Source organism: Cataglyphis hispanica, chromosome 17 (assembly GCF_021464435.1).
Source record: "Cataglyphis hispanica isolate Lineage 1 chromosome 17, ULB_Chis1_1.0, whole genome shotgun sequence".
Taxonomy (NCBI): domain Eukaryota; kingdom Metazoa; phylum Arthropoda; class Insecta; order Hymenoptera; family Formicidae; genus Cataglyphis; species Cataglyphis hispanica.
In genome coordinates this window covers 2,690,338-2,709,414 of record NC_065970.1, presented here as the reverse complement: position 1 = coordinate 2,709,414, position 19,077 = coordinate 2,690,338, and the positions used below count along the sequence as shown (strand labels likewise).

At 28.2% G+C, this 19,077-nt stretch overlaps 1 protein-coding gene across 4 annotated transcripts in view; it reads left to right on the top strand.

Annotated features, from left to right (window-relative positions):
* LOC126855741 (inositol 1,4,5-trisphosphate receptor) overlaps positions 1 to 18,456 on the top strand; it is a 39,220-nt gene extending 20,764 nt beyond the window's left edge. The window contains exons 9-46 of one of the 4 annotated variants that reach the window (XM_050603605.1): positions 72 to 398; positions 471 to 617; positions 712 to 1,013; positions 1,075 to 1,189; positions 1,262 to 1,437; positions 1,502 to 1,657; positions 1,741 to 1,891; positions 1,993 to 2,140; positions 3,228 to 3,573; positions 3,639 to 3,804; positions 3,882 to 4,098; positions 4,225 to 4,766; positions 4,832 to 4,947; positions 5,083 to 5,218; positions 5,307 to 5,564; positions 6,891 to 6,968; positions 8,599 to 8,719; positions 8,808 to 8,950; positions 9,581 to 9,768; positions 9,846 to 9,957; positions 10,418 to 10,528; positions 12,497 to 12,614; positions 12,697 to 12,929; positions 12,995 to 13,133; positions 13,279 to 13,556; positions 13,641 to 14,150; positions 14,250 to 14,399; positions 14,496 to 14,688; positions 14,758 to 14,880; positions 14,964 to 15,136; positions 15,236 to 15,400; positions 15,553 to 15,733; positions 15,826 to 15,918; positions 16,011 to 16,168; positions 16,247 to 16,412; positions 16,534 to 16,694; positions 16,763 to 16,924; positions 17,045 to 18,456. In XM_050603605.1, the coding sequence (XP_050459562.1) occupies positions 72 to 398; positions 471 to 617; positions 712 to 1,013; positions 1,075 to 1,189; positions 1,262 to 1,437; positions 1,502 to 1,657; positions 1,741 to 1,891; positions 1,993 to 2,140; positions 3,228 to 3,573; positions 3,639 to 3,804; positions 3,882 to 4,098; positions 4,225 to 4,766; positions 4,832 to 4,947; positions 5,083 to 5,218; positions 5,307 to 5,564; positions 6,891 to 6,968; positions 8,599 to 8,719; positions 8,808 to 8,950; positions 9,581 to 9,768; positions 9,846 to 9,957; positions 10,418 to 10,528; positions 12,497 to 12,614; positions 12,697 to 12,929; positions 12,995 to 13,133; positions 13,279 to 13,556; positions 13,641 to 14,150; positions 14,250 to 14,399; positions 14,496 to 14,688; positions 14,758 to 14,880; positions 14,964 to 15,136; positions 15,236 to 15,400; positions 15,553 to 15,733; positions 15,826 to 15,918; positions 16,011 to 16,168; positions 16,247 to 16,412; positions 16,534 to 16,694; positions 16,763 to 16,924; positions 17,045 to 17,125 (7,140 nt within the window). In that variant the 3' untranslated portion in view covers positions 17,126 to 18,456. The remainder of the gene's footprint in view (positions 1 to 71; positions 399 to 470; positions 618 to 711; positions 1,014 to 1,074; positions 1,190 to 1,261; positions 1,438 to 1,501; positions 1,658 to 1,740; positions 1,892 to 1,992; positions 2,141 to 3,227; positions 3,574 to 3,638; positions 3,805 to 3,881; positions 4,099 to 4,224; positions 4,767 to 4,831; positions 4,948 to 5,082; positions 5,219 to 5,306; positions 5,565 to 6,890; positions 6,969 to 8,598; positions 8,720 to 8,807; positions 8,951 to 9,580; positions 9,769 to 9,845; positions 9,958 to 10,417; positions 10,529 to 12,496; positions 12,615 to 12,696; positions 12,930 to 12,994; positions 13,134 to 13,278; positions 13,557 to 13,640; positions 14,151 to 14,249; positions 14,400 to 14,495; positions 14,689 to 14,757; positions 14,881 to 14,963; positions 15,137 to 15,235; positions 15,401 to 15,552; positions 15,734 to 15,825; positions 15,919 to 16,010; positions 16,169 to 16,246; positions 16,413 to 16,533; positions 16,695 to 16,762; positions 16,925 to 17,044) is intronic. The other 3 variants (XM_050603607.1, XM_050603608.1, XM_050603609.1) reach the window with 3 other exon arrangements.
* The last annotated feature ends 621 nt before the right edge of the window (positions 18,457 to 19,077 follow it).

The window sequence follows — 19,077 nt, the reverse complement described above, 5'->3', positions numbered from 1 at the left end:
GAGTGAAATTTGATGAATTAGGAAAATAAATTTATTTTATTCTTTTGAGCATATTTAATTATTTCTTAAAGGTTGGTTGTGCGATTAGCAAAGAGGATAAAGAGGCTTTCGCTTTGAGATCCGTGTCGCCGGTTGAAGTGCGCGATTTAGATTTCGCAAACGACGCCTGCAAGGTATTGACGGCTATGAGCAGCAAGCTGGAAAAGGGAACAATTTCGCATAACGAACGAAGAGCTGTTATTAGCTTGCTGCAGGACATTGTATACTTTATAGCTGGTTTAGAGAACGAACAGAATAAATCTGAGGCATTGGAGCTTGTTGTTACGAATGCTGTGAGAGACCGTCAGAAATTATTGCGCGAGCAGTACATCCTTGGACAACTGTTTAAAATATTACAGGTACTTTTGACATATTGATCGCGCACAAATATGTTTTGCGAAGAATGTCTTAAAATACAAGCTTAATTACAGGCTCCGTTTTTGGAGTCTGCAGAGGGTGAAGGACCGTTTCTTAGGATAGATGAGCTTAACGATCCGAGACATGCACCATACAAGTATATGTTTCGTTTGTGCTACCGAATACTCAGGCTCTCTCAGCAAGATTACAGAAAGAATCAGGTATCGCGATATTATTCGATATAATATAAATTCTATATATTATATTTATAATTATGTTGTTAAAATATTACATCGTTGTTTTACAAACATATAGGAATACATTGCTAAACATTTTGCATTTATGCAAAAACAAATCGGCTACGATATACTAGCGGAAGATACCATCACCGCGCTTTTGCATAATAATAGAAAATTGCTAGAGAAACATATAACAGCTGCTGAAATAGAAACATTTGTGGGTCTTGTTCGAAAAAATATGCGTAACTGGGAATCGAGATTTCTCGATTATTTATCGGATTTATGTATCTCTAATAAAAAAGCAATAGCTGTAACACAAGAATTAATTTGCAAAAGCGTGCTTAGCGAAAAGAATAAGGATATTTTAATAGAAACAAAGTAAGTATGATAAGCAATGCGAACGATGTCAATCTTTCTAATACATATTAATTTATTTTAGAATGGTGAAGACTCAGGTAGAAGTCGAAGATATTGACGAGAAGCAAGAAAATGCCGAACCAAGAATTACTGTTATAGAAGAATTTGAAGTTGTATTGGAATGGAATAATGGAACCGTTAGTATATTTAATAATAATCTTATCAAAATATAATATGTATTATGCAAATTAATTTTACATTTAATGCAGAAATCAATGTCTTTGAATGAGTTATCTAGAGGAGCGAAAATGGGAAATGATCAAGATGCTGCAATATTAGACTATTACAGACATCAATTAAATCTCTTTAGTAATATGTGTTTGAATAGGCAATATCTAGCACTAAATAATCTGTCATTACATTTGGATATTGATCTTATACTAAAGTAAGTATTGTGTGCTTATCCTTAACATTGAAAACTTGTAAATTGCACTATGCACTTTTTATAGATGTATGGAAGATGAAACAGTGCCATACGAATTACGCGCATCATTTTGCCGACTTATGCTACATCTTCATGTAGATAGAGATCCGCAAGAACAAGTAACCCCTGTAAAATATGCTCGTCTTTGGTCTGAAATTCCGTCAAAAATGAGCATAAATGAGTATGTAAACAATAAAAGATGCATTAAACAGGATGAATATGTGAGAGAAATATTTAAAATTGTTTATTTTTTTGCAATTCCAGTTATGACGCGAATAAAATGCCGGATCATAATAAGGAGGCTGTTCATACTAAATTTAGTTCGACAATCATGTTTGTTGAAGATTATCTCTGTAATGTTGTTGCCAAAATGTGGTCTTTTGGAGATCAAGAACAGAATAAGCTTACATTTGAGGTATGCAATCTGTCTTTTTTTATGTATATGTTTTACTGTTTATCTCTAGATATATAGAATAAATTATATTAATGCGCATTACTTTTATATATTATTTGCAGGTTGTTAAATTAGCACGTGATCTAATTTACTTTGGATTCTACAGTTTCAACGATTTATTAAGTTTAACAAAGACGTTGCTTAGTATCTTGGATTGTGTATCGGAGAATGAATCTACCGATGGAAAAATACCTACGGGCGATATTGATTGTAAGTTTAATGATTTTATTAACTTCACTTTATGAAGCATATAATTTACAAGTTATGTTTTATATCTTTCGACTGATTAAGCTTTAATGAACCTTACAAGAACAATATTTTGTAGTGGAATCATTTCAATTCATATATATATATATATAAAATATACATTTCGCGCGCATGGTAGTCGCCTATAATTGCAATAAAGTTTGATTTACCTCCTTCTTACATTATTCTATATGTAATATATTTATGTATTATTAACATAATAAATTTTTCCTTCTTATTTTCAAACATCTTTTATATGAACAATTTTTTATTCTAATTTTAAGCATTACTTTCGGTAACCTGTATATAATATTCTCTTTTATGACACTGTAACATATTGATACTATATATAATCCATACTTTAGAAAATAAAATAGCCTGTTTGAAAATAAAATAGCCTCTTTATGCATTATGTTAAATTATTTATAACATATGTAGAGTGTGAGAGATAAATATGTTTAAAACTAATAAACTTTACTTTTGTAAATATTTCATAACAGCTGATACAGTGGATCCTGAGGAGGCAGGTAATATTCTATTAGAAAGCTTGTTAAAAGCTAACTAAATTGTGTAATATGTGGAATGTGGAGATTAAGAAGCTATAGCATGCAATCTTATGCATTATATGATGTAGATCTAAAGCTTTTTTAGTTGTTTAAACATTCTTTCTAATTTCTTAGAAATTAATAATTATTTTTAAAAATGCGAGCATAAAAATATTAAAGTTTAATATATAATATATGCAATATTTAATACTTAATTATTGAATGTTTATAAGCATTGTTTTATTTAGCAACTTTAAAGTGAATTTTTTGTTTTTTTCAATAAATAGCAAAATAAATAAATAAAGATATCAATAAACAGAAATGCTGTTTTATATATTACTTTATGCAAAATATCTCTTTTTTAACACAAATTTGCTTACTGCACACGTAATTTAATCATGTGATATACATAAATATATAATATCATATATGTGATGAGCTATTTTTTTTTATTTATTTATGAGTTTAATATGAACTGTTTTGTTTTTTATGGTATGTTTAAATAGCTGAAGGAGGTATTCTTAGATGCATTGGCGACATGGGTGCTGTAATGACAAATTTAACATTAGGACCAGCCGGTCAAGTGCTACCCAGTTCTTCTCCAAGACCAAAACCATTAATGAAGAAAGAATATCCTTTGGTGATGGACACAAAGCTTAAGATAATCGAGATTTTGCAGTTTATTCTGGATGTTCGGTTGGATTATAGAATCTCTTGTCTCTTGAGCATATTTAAACAGGAATTTGATGAAACAGCATCTGCTTCCGAGAAAACTGGAGATGTGATATTAGGACAGAAGACTATTGATTTAGAAGCAATAGGCGCACATGCGGAAGGAATATTTGGAAGCAGGTAACATATTTTTGAATGTGATATATGAGAGAAAGCTATTTTTTAGAGAAATTGTACTTTTTTAGTGAAGAATGTGCAGCATTAGATTTAGATGGTCAAGGAGGCAGAACATTTTTACGTGTTCTGCTGCATCTAGCAATGCACGATTACCCTCCATTAGTTTCTGGAGCTTTACATTTATTGTTTAGGCATTTTAGCCAAAGACAAGAAGTTTTACAAGCATTTAAACAGGTAGGACTCCTTTTTAATATTCTAAAACATATTGCAGAAAAAAAGATTTTACTGATATTAATGCTTGTGGTTAATAGGTGCAACTCTTGGTTTCGGATAGCGACGTAGAATCTTACAAACAAATAAAGGCAGACTTGGACGTTTTACGCCAATCTGTCGAAAAGTCTGAGCTTTGGGTGTATAAATCCAAGGCGACGGAAGAACATGGAAATAAGAAGAAGAAAAATAAAGAAGAGGAGGATGAAGGCATAACTCCTCGTAAACCACCTCTATTATCCCTATCGGATAAACAAGGTTTATATATATATATATATATATATATATATATATATATATATATATATTATATACATTTTAATTATCATTTTATATAACTATTTTGTAAACAAGAAAAAATAAATGCAATTGTCTTTTTTAAAGGCTCTGCTATTGATTTGGATATTGGTCCACCGTTACATGCCGATCAAGCTGAGGAATACAAAAAGATTCAGCAGATTTTAATGAGAATGAATAAACTGTGTATTCAAACTCTGCCGGGCGGTCAAGTGAAAGCACGCAAACATGAACAGAGACTTCTACGCAATGTTGGGGTACATACTGTCGTTTTAGATCTTTTGCAAGTTCCATTTGACACCAAGGAAGATATCAGAATGAACGAGTTAATGCGTTTGGCACATGATTTCTTGCAAAATTTTTGTTTGTCGAATCAACAAAATCAGGTTCTTTTGCATAAGCACTTGGATCTATTCTTGAATCCCGGTATAAGAGAAGCGCAAACAGTATGCAGCATCTTCCAAGATAATTCTATTCTCTGCAATGAAGTCAATCCAAAGGTCATACAGCATTTTGTACATTGCATAGAAACACACGGAAAACATGTGCAATACTTAAAATTTTTGCAAACTATAGTGAAAGCTGAGAATCAATTTATCCGAAAATGTCAAGAGATGGTGATGCAGGAGGTGAGATGTGCTATACATATAATTTTTGTAGAATATTCTTTTACTTATTTTTATTTTTGTTTTAGCTAATTCAAGCGGGAGAAGATGTTTTAATCTTTTACAATGATAGAGCCTCTTTCAATCATTTTGTAGAAATGATGCGATCTGAAAGACATCGAATGGATGAGAGTAGCCCACTTCAGTAAGTTTTTTTGATTTATTTCTATAATATAAGATAAATGTATCATCTATATTGTATAATATTATTCTTTATAGATTATTTAAATGTCTAATAAGAATTTTTGAAGTTGAATACATAGAAAATATTATATTTTAGGTATCATGTAGAATTAGTAAAACTTTTAGCTTGCTGCACAATGGGCAAGAATGTCAATACTGAAATTAAATGTCACAGTCTTTTGCCTCTAGACGACATCGTTGCTGTGGTATCACATCCAGATTGTATACCCGAGGTGAAGCTTCTATCTAATTTTAAACATCTCTAGTTTATTAAAATATTGATACTATTACATTGATAATTTTTGTAATATTTATAACTAGGTGAAGGAGGCATACATCAATTTTCTCAATCACTGTTATATTGACACAGAAGTCGAGATGAAGGAAATTTATAACTCAAATCATATGTGGTCCTTATTTGAAAAATCTTTTATAGTTGATATGGGTTTAATTGCCACGTCTACTCACGATCGACAACATGCGGATATAGTCTTAGAGAATTATGTGACGAGTTGTTTAATGAACATTATATCCACATTTTTCAGCAGTCCCTTTTCTGATCAAAGCACCACTGTACAGGTAATGTCTTTATTTGTTGTATTATGAGAAAAGAAATTTCTTCCATGGTGTATATATACACAGACTTATACTTATGTTTTTTTTCTTTAATTAATTAATCTACATGTTATATATCTTGTCGATATATTTATTTTTTTTGGCGAATATATATATATATATATATATATATATATATATATATAATATAATATACACAGATATATATATATATATATATATATATATATATATATATATATATATATACATATATATATTATTTTGATGAAATAATATTTAATATAAGACATTGTTTCACCAAAGTGAATACAAATTTATTCATATTGAGAGAAATTTGGGATTCACGCTTTTTTAACTGTTCAGAATTAATATTAATGAGATATATGTGGTGTTGTCTCCGCACTTAAAATTTCTTGATGAAAATTCTTTTGCACAATTTTTTTATTTATAAAAAAAATAGATTAATTATCTTTTATAAAAAACATTAACAATCTTTTATAGAAGAAAAACGTAAGAGATATCTGCTTGCAGTTAATATTGTCAACATTACACATATTAAGAAAATATTTTTATTTGCTAATTTTTATTATAATTATTAGATAAAAGAATAATAAAAGAATATAACTGTTAAAAATCTTTATTTATTTTAAAATTTTAATATTTATTACAAAACTGAAATTCACCAAAATTAATATTAGATAAAAAGCAAAACATATTACAGATTATATAATATAAAAAGTTTATATTTCTATATTAATGTACGAATAATATAAGGATTAAATCAACAGAATAAAGCACTAGATAGAATGTAAAATAAAATGTTTTTATAAAGATAGTTACGATGATTGATTTTTATATTTTTTTTTTATTTAAAGGGAATATTAAAGATGGCATAAAACAACTATAAGATAACAAATATATTCTAGTTAAATATATATACAAAATATAATTGACATTCTATTATTTAATAATCTCTCGCTTTGCATGTAAACACATTAAATTAAGCTCACTTCTAATTAACTAAGTACACATTACACATATACATACATACATACATACATAGAGAAAGGGAGAGAAAGCGAGAAAGAGAGAAAGAGAGAGAGGAAGGGAGAGAAACAGAGCATAATAAGCCAGACAGTATAATTAATATCAATTATCAGTAATCGTACATTGTGTATGATGTGTGCTTGGTCATTGCTGATTGCATCAGTGGCATGTTCTGTGTTTTTGGCATGCAACACCTGGTCTTCTTTGATTCAACAACATTGGTTTATTGGGTCTATGGGTTCTATCGGTCTATATGGTGGTGGGTTGGTTTACTAATAGAAACATCTGCACGAGGCTAGACTGTATTGGAACATCAAGGAGTGCGATCGGAATACAGATAATAATCTTTCTGGCTATGTGAGTATCGAATGTTAGGTCTTTTTCTTAAGGGGGCGAGTGTATTTGCGAAATTATATAGACAAAAACACCTGTGTATCTTTATATTCCTTTTTTCTCAAGATTGAACTAACATGTCTGAATAAATTTTTTTCATTGTCTTTTTTTATATAGTTGTCTATACTTTGATTGATTTTTTCTGAATTATAATTACAATTTAAATAAAATGAATTTTTAGTCGTCGACTTTAATAATTTTATCGTGTTCATAATTGAGAATAAAATTATATATACTATTTTTTTTTTTTAACTAAACGATCTAAAATTATAGTTTATTTATTTCTGAACAAATTTCAAAAATGATGTACAATCGGAATAGTAATTTCCAAATTTCAAAAATGATAAACAATTGGAATAGTAATTTCCAAGAAAAAGACAAAACATAAAGATCAAAAAACATGATTTTCTAGGAAAACAAAGATTTTTAAGATTTTGCCGTTTTTCTTATATGTTCAACATTTTTTTGGAGACATTTAAACATATCTAAAAACTATTATAAAACTTATATAATGTTCAATATATATATATAATGTTTGGGGACTATTATGTATAAATTTTTTTCTTAAAAGATAAAAATGGAGAATGAGAAAGAATGAGAATTGTGAAACTTGAAACATTATTTTCAAGTGCATCCACTAGCTTAATTTTGAGTATATATAATATAATATAATATATATATGCTTCTGCAACATAATGTCACAGAGCCATATATAATACGACTTACAAAAATATTTTTTGGAATCGAGAAAGTGACTTATACTTAATTGTACATGATAAGGATATTTGTTTTCAAGGGAGAAAAAAATATTAATTTATTCACGAATTATTTATCATGTTGGCTACCATAGAAATGCTTTAGCAGCACAAAGTGACTAATATTGTAAATACAAAATGCATTTTCTTCTTTATATGTATTGCATTTGTCTTTGCATATAATTAACACATTCATTGTCATTGTTATTGTCACTAAATGCAACCATTTTCGTAAACTATTTTTCGGTGTTAATTATGTATATTATATATACTCACATTATCTTTAACATATTTTATCTCATTTTATCTATATGTTTTCTAAATTCTTATAAAAGTTTGCAATTTATATATTGCATGTATATAATGTCTTTCTATTCAAACTGTTTGGCAGTGAGTGTGTTATTCTTAATGCATATAATATGTATATAATATTTACTATTATATGTATATATATATATATATATATATATATATATATATATATATATAGTAATTGTTAAATATAAATAAGAAATAATAATTAAGAAAATATATAATGATGGCAATTTAAATTTGCCGGATATGAGAACAATTATAATATAATGAGATAACAATTTAAAAATTTCATACATAGAATTTAACACATATAATTTATAACATAGTTGTTTTATATAAAGAATATTATTTAATATTATATAGTTCAATAAGCTATCGCGCGAGTTCCTGCATATAATTTAAATATAATTTTTAATGTATTTAAAAAAAGCTTTTATAAGTAACCCAATAATAGTTTTCTTTTATTTTGCTATTATAATATGAACAACTTAAATAAATTTCTGCATTTACTTTTCATGGAACAGACAAGGCAACCTATATTTGTTCAGTTGCTTCATGCAGCTTTTAAAGTATCACAATGCGCATGGTTAAATGCTGGACAAAGATTTAACGTTGAGAATTGTATACGAACATTATCGGATGTAGGTGAGTAGTACTTTTGAATTTTTAAAATAATATTATTTTTTGGAATAGTGTTTATTTTTATTTGAGTAAAATTGTCTCTTAATTTTAGCTAAAGGAAGAGGCATTGCTATACCAACTGATCTGGAAAGCCAAGTAGCTTCTATGTTTAATAAAGCAGCTATGCTCAGCAGACAAACCAGTAAATGGCTACAAGCTGCTAAACAACCAAAGATCGAGCGTAGTCAAAGTCAGGTAATTTAATGTTCATTATGAATTAATTTAACATACTGTTCACGTGAAAGAGCAATTGTGTAATCAACTTACTTAAATGCATAGAGTGACTTACTTTGTATGGAAGGCTCTGACAATGAGGTAAAGGTCACTCATGAAAAATAGCTTTGTTAGTTAGAAATGCTATATGTAGTGTACAATTGCTAATATTAGTATATATGTATATGTATATATATATATATATATATATATATATATATATATATATATATGTTATATACATATTTACACATATGCTTTATATTGAAAATATTTATTTTTATTGTTTCATAATTATACATATATGTACAAAATATATAATTACAATGTACTTACATTTAAATAATAATTATAAAATAAAATAATATAAAATAATTTATTTGATATTTAATCAGTAAATAGGAAAGCAAATATTTTAATGTGTAATACAATATTAAATATTAGATATGTCATGAGATATATAGACATTTTGTATTGTGAGATTGTTATTTAAATCTTCAAATCGTAAATTTATTCTGTAGTGTAGATTGTAAAAACGTACATGCAAGACAATTGATTATTTTAAAAAAAGTTTAATTTACTAATATGTACTACATATGTTTTTTTATCTAGCTTATGCGTTTAGACCGAAGTATTATCGAAGGTCTGCAGGACATAGTATGTCTATTAGAGGAACAATTGAAGCCATTAGTACAATCCGAATTATCCTTATTAGTGGATATACTTTATCGACCTGAATTACTATTTCCTGCAGCTACTGATGCCAGAAAGAGATGCGAAAATGGTGGCTTTATCAAAAGGTAAAATTTTTAATTAGTAATTTAACATCATTGCATACTATAATATATAAATGTATTTACGCATCTTTGCTTTGCAGATTAATTAAGCATACTGAAAAACTGTTAGAAGAAACGGAAGAGAAATTATGTGTCAAAGTTTTAAGAACGCTTCGGGAAATGATGGCTATCGATCCTGAATATGGAGAAAAGGTGAGTGTTACATAATCGTATCTTGCATGTAGTTATATGAATCATTTATCATACTAAGGGATAACACAGCATCGCGAAAAATGGCATTCAGCTCTATATACAGATAAATTTAAGGCGGTTGCCTAAATAATATAAGAATATTTAAGCGCGTTATTGTATTCCGGAGAGATGATTCAAGTACATATAAAATCGGAAAATTTTCTACTTTGTACTAAATAATATTTGGCGTAAACTTATGACGCGTCTTTTCGCAACGAAGCTGAATGCCTGAGCGTTCACAAGCACATTAGATAATTAAATACGCGATTAAATATTTATTTGGCTTATCGCATAATTACGAAAGAATAATGTAAAAGTTAATAAGATTTCTCAATATACGCCACACAAAGTCTTAGCAGCGGGTGAGTAGATCTGGTAGAATAGATCTGTAGGTAAAGATGTTTTCATGCTGCAAACGAAGAATGAAGGTATCTCGGGAGAAAAGGAGTCTGAAAAGAAGAGCGAGTCACAAGTTGGAACAGGTTCCAATGATCAATCTGAGAATGATCGACAAATGACTCAGCAAGAGCCGGTAAAAATTAAAGTTGATAGAAAAAAAGTGGGCACAACGTATATGAAACAAAATTATTTTATGCTGAAATATTACGCTAAAAAGAAAGATTGATGATATCGCGTGATGTAATTTAGGACGCGCGAACAAAAAATACTTCCAACACCACTACGACATATTACGTGCATTTTCAAAAATAAAAAAACACATTCAGAATAGCTCACTAGAAAAAAAAAGAAAAATCTATTTTGCTCATTTCAAACTTCTTTCTGATCTGCAAATCATAATAAATCTCATAATTTACTTTCCATTTTATAGAGCTAACAAAATGATAAACATATGTTACTAATTGTGTGATTAAGTTGTTGACTAAGTAATAATTGTCTATTATATGTTATACATACACATATCGAGTCGTAAATGGTGTGGTAAAATTCCGTAAAGTAGAGGACGTAATGTACGTTGTGTAGATCTTTCATGCATGTCGCTTAATTTATGCACGTTTATTTATCTCCGTTTCTTATAACATACATATATCCATTTCTTACTACCATTTTTCATCTCGTTTGACGATACTTTGCATTAAATATAAGATACCTTTATATGTATATATATGTATATATATATATATATATATATATATATATATATATATATATATATATAGTATATATGTATATGTATATATAAAACTTTATTTGGAAAAAACAATATAATATGTACATATATTAATATATAATATTCAATATATATGTATATAAAAATTGTCTGATCTTCTATATATGTAAAAGTAATTTTGATTCACGGTATAAAATAGCAAATAATTAACGAAAGAATATATCAACAATATATGATTATACCGCTGATATTTTTGTTTTTATAAAAGATTTGCTATATATTTTTTTATCATAAATTTGCCGTGTTTCGAATACTTTTACGATCTATATCTGTAAAAATATTATTTTTATTTTATTTAATAAAATTTAATGTTTGCTTAACAAAAAATATATGTATATAATATCTTTTAATATTATTATATAACAATAAAAATATAATAAAAAGCTTTTATAGAGATAGATTTAAATGTATATAAATTTAGTGAGATGTACCAATACAATATAATAGATTTTTAATTACACATTTTAATTACACATTGACTCTACAATTATTCTTATTCTACTTTTATATATATATACATATCATATATTTTATTTTTAATTACCCTAGATCGGAATCATATGTAAATGTGCAATTTTATGTGAATTTTGTTTCCCTTAATTTTTTCTTATTCTCCAATAACATGAATGTTAGATAGTTTATATTCAATTGATATATATATATATTAAATACACTTTAAATAATAGAAGTATATTGACATTTATTAATTTATGGAATAATATATATGGAATATAAGTATGTATAATTATTCAAAATATGTGTGCTGCTATTATTCTCCTTTGCGTGTTTCACCTTTATAAATATAATCTCCTACCTATATAAATGTCTTACACGTATATAAATTATTATTTATATCTCACATAAATTTAACTTTTATTGAAATCTCCGATTTTTTATAGTCTTCATTAATTGTTAATGAATAAATATGTGAATGTTGTTTGTAATTACACATTAACTTCATTTTTATCTTTTCTTACATATTGCACTTTAATTATCATACATTTTGTCTCGGTATCAGGCTATATAAATTTTGTATAAATAATATAATGAAATCTTCTACACGCATCCTAAATTGCACAAGTATTTTTTACTCTTTGAAGCACATAAAAAGCACCGATTATGTAAATATATGATTTAAATTTATACATATTTTGTATTTATGATAGAATATGTTTATGTGTGAATACACAAAAAGAATATTGTATTAATCCTTTATTTTTTTTATTAATGTTGTGCACTATGTATTGGTACATCATTCTAATTTTGAATATGTAGTAGAATACTGATGTAAAGTATTTCTTTTTTCCACAGGGAGACGCATTGAGGAATAATCTTCTGACACGTTACTTCGGCAAAGGTTTTATTCAAAAACCGGAAAATGTTGATATTGGAGTATCCCGTTGTGCGACTATTACCCATGGTCCAGGAGGTAAATGTCGTAAGATATTATCGGTAGATTTTATTATTTTTTGGATATCTTGTAAAAGAGAAGAATTGATTGCTATTTACAGCGAAGATATTAAGCCGAGCTGGTAGAACATTACACGAAGTGCAAACCCATCTCGATCGTGAAGGTGCTTCAGATTTGGTGGTAGAATTGGTGATTAAGAGTGTACATTCTCCGAGCATATTTGTGGAAGCTGTGGAATTGGGTATCGCATTATTAGAGGGTGGGAATCCTATTATACAAAAGAGTATGTTTAATAAACTTATGGGAGGCGATTTGAGCCAATCGTTTTTTAAGGTAATTTTTCATATCTTCTATACAATATATACCGTGACACTTCACTGATATTATCTTTTGTATAGGTATTTTATGATAAAATGGAAGAGTCTCGACAAGAAATTAAATCTACCGTGACAGTAAATACGTCTGATATGGCGGCTAAAGCACACGAGGATAAAGAGGGCAAAGAAGTAGACAAGATGTCGCGAAAATGTGGATCAGGTATAAGATAAATTACTATTACTACATTGAATTATTATGTTTCATTTAATTTATATTTCATGTATGCGTTAAGTTAAACATATATATAAGTGTATGAGTTAATTATGCGTAATAGATATATTAAATAAGCTTTTATACTATATAGGGAAACCCAATGGAATGGTAATAACTGACGAGCTTCGTGAAGAATTAAGTCAGGTTGCAGCGTCCAATGCACAGGTGTATGCGAACATTCAAAACGGTCTTGCCCCTGGCGAAGACGCAGCGAATAATACGTTAGAAGATATATGTGAAAAATTGGATAAGAATAAAAGCGGTAGTGCGTCTGATGATGAGGGTCAATTGAGTCCTAAAGTTTTAGTGATGCAACCGATTCTGCGTTTCTTGCAATTACTTTGCGAGAATCATAACAGAGAATTACAGGTATTACTGTCTATCCGGAATTCGTATTTTTATAATAATTACATTCTGATGTTAATAAATTATTTCCATTGCTCTTACATATAGAATTTCCTACGGAATCAAAATAATAAAACAAATTTCAATCTGGTATCTGAGACGCTCATGTTTTTGGATTGCATTTGCGGCTCTACTACCGGTGGATTGGGTCTTCTTGGATTGTACATCAATGAGTACAATGTAGCACTGATTAATCAAACTTTGGAAACGTTGACGGAATACTGCCAGGGGCCATGCCACGATAATCAAAACTGCATCGCTACACATGAGTCTAATGGTTTAGATATTATAACGGCATTGATACTAAACGATATCAATCCTCTGGAAAAGATCAGAATGGATCTGGTATTGGAATTAAAGAATAATGCTAGTAAATTATTGTTGGCGATTATGGAGAGCAGAGGTGACAGCGAGAACGCCGAAAGGATCATGTACAATATGAATCCTAAACAGCTTGTAGATGTGGCGTGCAAGGCTTTTCATCAGGAATCCCTGGATGACACTGGCGATGTTGACGACTCCTCGACAAATGGAGAAGAAGGAGTGTCGCCCAAAGAAGTAAGGAAATATATAACACAAGTATTTTATTGATTTTTTATAATTGTTTTAATAAATTTAATTTATCTATTTTAATTGTATATACAATGTTTTTTCTAGGTGGGGCATAATATCTACATCTTATGTCATCAATTAGCGCAACACAATAAGGAATTGGCAGCGATATTGAAACCATCAGAGCAGAACAATGCGGATCCAAAAATTAATAAAGCGTTGCAGTATTATGCATCTCATACAGCTCAAATAGAGGTGATGTAGTTTTTATATATAAATATAGTTTTTTTTTTTTTTTAAGAAAGAGAGAAAGAGAGAAGGCAATTATATGATATATACTTTACGTTTCAGATTGTGAGACACGACAGAACACTTGAACAAATTGTTTTTCCTATTCCGGAGATCTGTGAACTTATAACTGTCGATACAAAAATAAGAGTATTTAACACTACAGAACGAGATGACCAAGGATCGAAAGTTTCTGATTTCTTTGAGAGAACAGAAGACATGTTTAACGAGATGAAATGGCAAAAAAAGCTTAGAGGCATGTGTATTAAATAAATTAAAATAAAATAATAAATTTTTCTAATAATAAATCAATTTTAATTTACAGGGCAATCAATGTTATTCTGGATTAGCAGTTATATGTCATTATGGAGTAACATTTTATTCAATTGCGCTGTTCTTATAAATCTTATTGTAGCCTTTTTCTATCCATTTGTGGATTCTGTGCCTAGTGAGTTTTTAATTAACAAAAGTTGAATTTCTTAAACTGTCTTGATATATAATACATGATACATTTTTATTTTCTACTTGTAGAACTCAGTTATCACTTATCAGCTTTAATTTGGACAGTTATGCTTGCATCTGCTGCTATCGTTATTACCTTGCCAAGGGAATCTGGTATACGTACATTAGTCGCATCAACGATATTGCGATTGATTTTTTCTGTAGGTCCAGAACCAACGTTGTGGTTACTCGGTTTTGTTACGGTAAATAAATATAAAACATATGTATATGATGTATATGATTGTAATATATATGCGATTTAAAATATGTATTTTTAAATATGTATTACATTTGTGTTGCAGATTACATTTAAAGTTGTTCATCTTATAAGTATTATAGGTAATCAGGGTACTCTGACTAGAAGTATAGAGCAAATAATAACCAATATTGAACTTTTATATCACATATTGTATTTAATATTCTGTGTTCTGGGGATTTTTATGCATCCGTTTTTCTATTCAGTTTTAGTAAGTGACGAAGAATGAATTATTTTTTTACTCTTTTTTTACAAATATATATATATATATATATATATATATATATATATATATATATACATACAAACAAACATACACATACACACACACACACAAAATTGTAACATTGTCGTTTATTTTAGCTCTTTGATGTGGTTTACCGCGAGGAGACTTTGCTCAATGTAATAAAATCTGTAACTCGAAATGGAAGATCTATCATACTCACCGCTGTGTTAGCCTTGATTTTAGTTTATATGTTTTCCATCATTGGTTTTATGTTCTTTAAAGACGATTTTCTCGTTCCTGTGGATGAGGAAGTTATATGTGAGTTTAAACTTTTGGTATCATACATAAATTTATATAGATATTTTTAATTTTATAAATATAATGACTCTTAAAATTTATTTAATTTATAGCTTCCATTGAGCAGGAAGTTGCAGATACTTGTAGCATTGATGACAAGGAAAAATGTGAAGCAACAGAAACTATATCACGATATGGTCGTGAAGGTAGATATATTGCAATGATATAATTTGAATAATATAATTTTTTACTTGAATATAAAAATAATACAGTGAAATAAATTTTTTAAACAATTCAGCAAATGAAAAAAAGAATAAAGCTGAAGTGATTAGCGTTGGTGGAGAGTTAAAGGAACGAGCTTGTGATTCACTCGTTATGTGTATCGTTACCACATTAAATCAAGGATTAAGGAACGGTGGTGGAATCGGAGATATTCTACGCGCACCATCTAGTGTTGTAAGTACAAGAATATCACAAATGGTTAAATGGTTAAATAAATTATTTTGTATACAAAAAATTTTTGTTATCTTTCAGGAACCTTTATTCGTTGCAAGAGTTGTATATGACTTGCTATTCTTCTTCATTGTAATAATTATCGTTTTGAATCTCATCTTTGGTGTGATTATTGATACATTTGCGGATCTTAGATCAGAGAAACAGCAGAAGGAATTGATTTTAAAAAATACTTGTTTCATTTGTGGCAAGTATTTATTTCACATGTTGTTTATTTTACATTTTTTCTATATTTTTATATTTTTACATATTGTAGGATATATTTTACAATTTTATACATGTACTGAAATATTCCCTATTTTTTATAGGTTTGAATAGATCAGCTTTTGATAACAAAACAGTTTCCTTTGAAGAACACATAAAGCATGAGCATAACATGTGGCATTATCTCTATTTCATTGTCTTGGTGAAGGTGAAGGACCCGACAGAATTCACAGGCCCGGAATCATATGTTTATGCCATGGTTAAGGTAATAGTTCATAGAGCTTGAAAAATTTGGTCGGTGCTTATGTCTTTAAGCTCTATGTACTTTCACAGGATCGAAATCTGGAATGGTTCCCGAGATTACGGGCCAAGTCGTTGGCGGCGGATGAAGGTGAAGGTGAGCAAGTGGAATTAAGAAGTTTACAGTCGCAATTAGAATCCACGCAGCAGTTAGTTAAATGTTTGTCGCATCAACTCATGGAGCTTCGTGATCAGGTACATCTATTGAGAATATTAGTTAAATTTTACCCCCCTTCAAAGCTAACTCTTAAATCAGCAAAAATATTCAAGCAATATTTAAATATACAAATCATATACTTTTATTTATTTTAAAAGATGACGGAGCAACGAAAGCAAAAGCAGCGATTGGGGCTTCTGAATTCTGCCTCTGCAGTCTTACATAATATACCCACGTAAATTTAAGGTGTATTTGTAATTTCCGTCTTATTCCGGACGAATCTCAGTTTGATACTCCAAGATAATATATATGTAGCGATATTCATGTGTTCTTAACAGGCATTTAAAGACACGAGAATGTATCGAGTGGGTAACCCGAGGCATTTTTACGGTTTTGTTCCTAATTTTAATGAAAGTAAAATACACCTAGGGCATTAAACATTATCATTCTCTTTTTCATGATATAGGCTTTCGACCTGGTTTATCGATTAGCCATCAAGGAATCTGTATGTACCGTAAATTGCATTGTTTACCAATGTATAAATATTGTTACACAAATAGAGAGAAGAATTAAGCGTATCCATTAATGTAGTAAAAAAGATATAAATTACTTAAAACTTCCAATTACTATATAAAATGTCGTAAGATAATATTCTAATATCTTAGAATATTCGTCTTTTTTTATGTGATCAATCCATTATGTTTTAGCTACACTATTATAATATTTATATGTATTCATATATATATGGATACATTAAATAAAGATTTTAGTATCAGCATTTTACAATAATTACAAATTTTATATATATTTCTGTTTTGTGTTATTAAATTTCGTGATTGTGTTTGTGATTTTTTTTTTTCGTAAATTAGATTTTTTTAAGCAAAATATATGATATGTATATATACCATGTACATCTGTTTATTTGAGTATAATTCTTTCATTGTCGGTATTTTTTACAATTATACATAATTGATTATTGTTTACTTTATATATGTAAATAACAACATATGAAATTGTTTAAAATATATACCTTAGCGATTGTGAATATTTAATTTTATAATAGTAATAACATGCTCAAAAATTTCAATTCTGTAAAAGCTAATATTGAAATTTATATTGTGAAACGTATGTGTGTTATATACTATTAATGATAATTTTCAATACAATCAGAAAATGTATGTGCAAATTAAAATTTGTATCTGCGAATCAGATGAAATCGTTTGTTCAGTTGTTTGTGAAGATGATCGTGATTGCGATATCGCAATATTATTAATATAATTAACGAAAACACGGTAATTAATAGGGATCAATTGACTATATTGCAATACGCGTATAGGAAAAATTTTTTGAAATTTTAGATATTCTATAAAATGGACGAGTTCAAAATGTTGATATCCAATTATTTATTGTTAATGTATAAAGTGATAGTTTATATATCGTAAATTTTAATCAAGTTGTGTTATATTACAATGTGAGTACATGACACTTGAACATTGCGTTGTATGTTATTATAGAGATTTAACTCATGTTTTTAAAATTAAAATAATTTTTGAGATTTTTGTGCTACATACACACACACACACACACACACACACACACACACACACACACATATACATACACACATATATATATATATATATATATATATATAGATATAATATATAACTTTATATTTCTTTCTAATATGGAAAAAAATAACGTAATGTATATATTTTATTAGATTGTAAAATTATCTAGAGATGAAATGATGTCGATTATATAAAGCATATTTCTTATCTCCTATTATATTATATTTATAACAGTCTTCTCATGTTTTCCTTATTTTATGTCAAATATTATACTGTTAGATCTTTAAATGAATTCAAATAATATCTCTTGAACTATGTTTCTTCTAATATCTGGTACATCTAATATCATGCGCGCCTGCGATCTTATTATATACTACACATAATTACATATTATGGATGTAGATGCATTCTTACTTACATGTGTGAATAAATTATGTTTTTTCTTAATGAAGCTGTTTATTACATATTTTTACATTAATAATGTATCATATTTTATATCATATATATAATAATGTGTCACAATTTTCCATATCCAAATTTTACATATATTGTAACATATATATATTAGAAAATAATTATGCCTGAAAAACGGTTTACGAAAAATGATTAATATTTATATT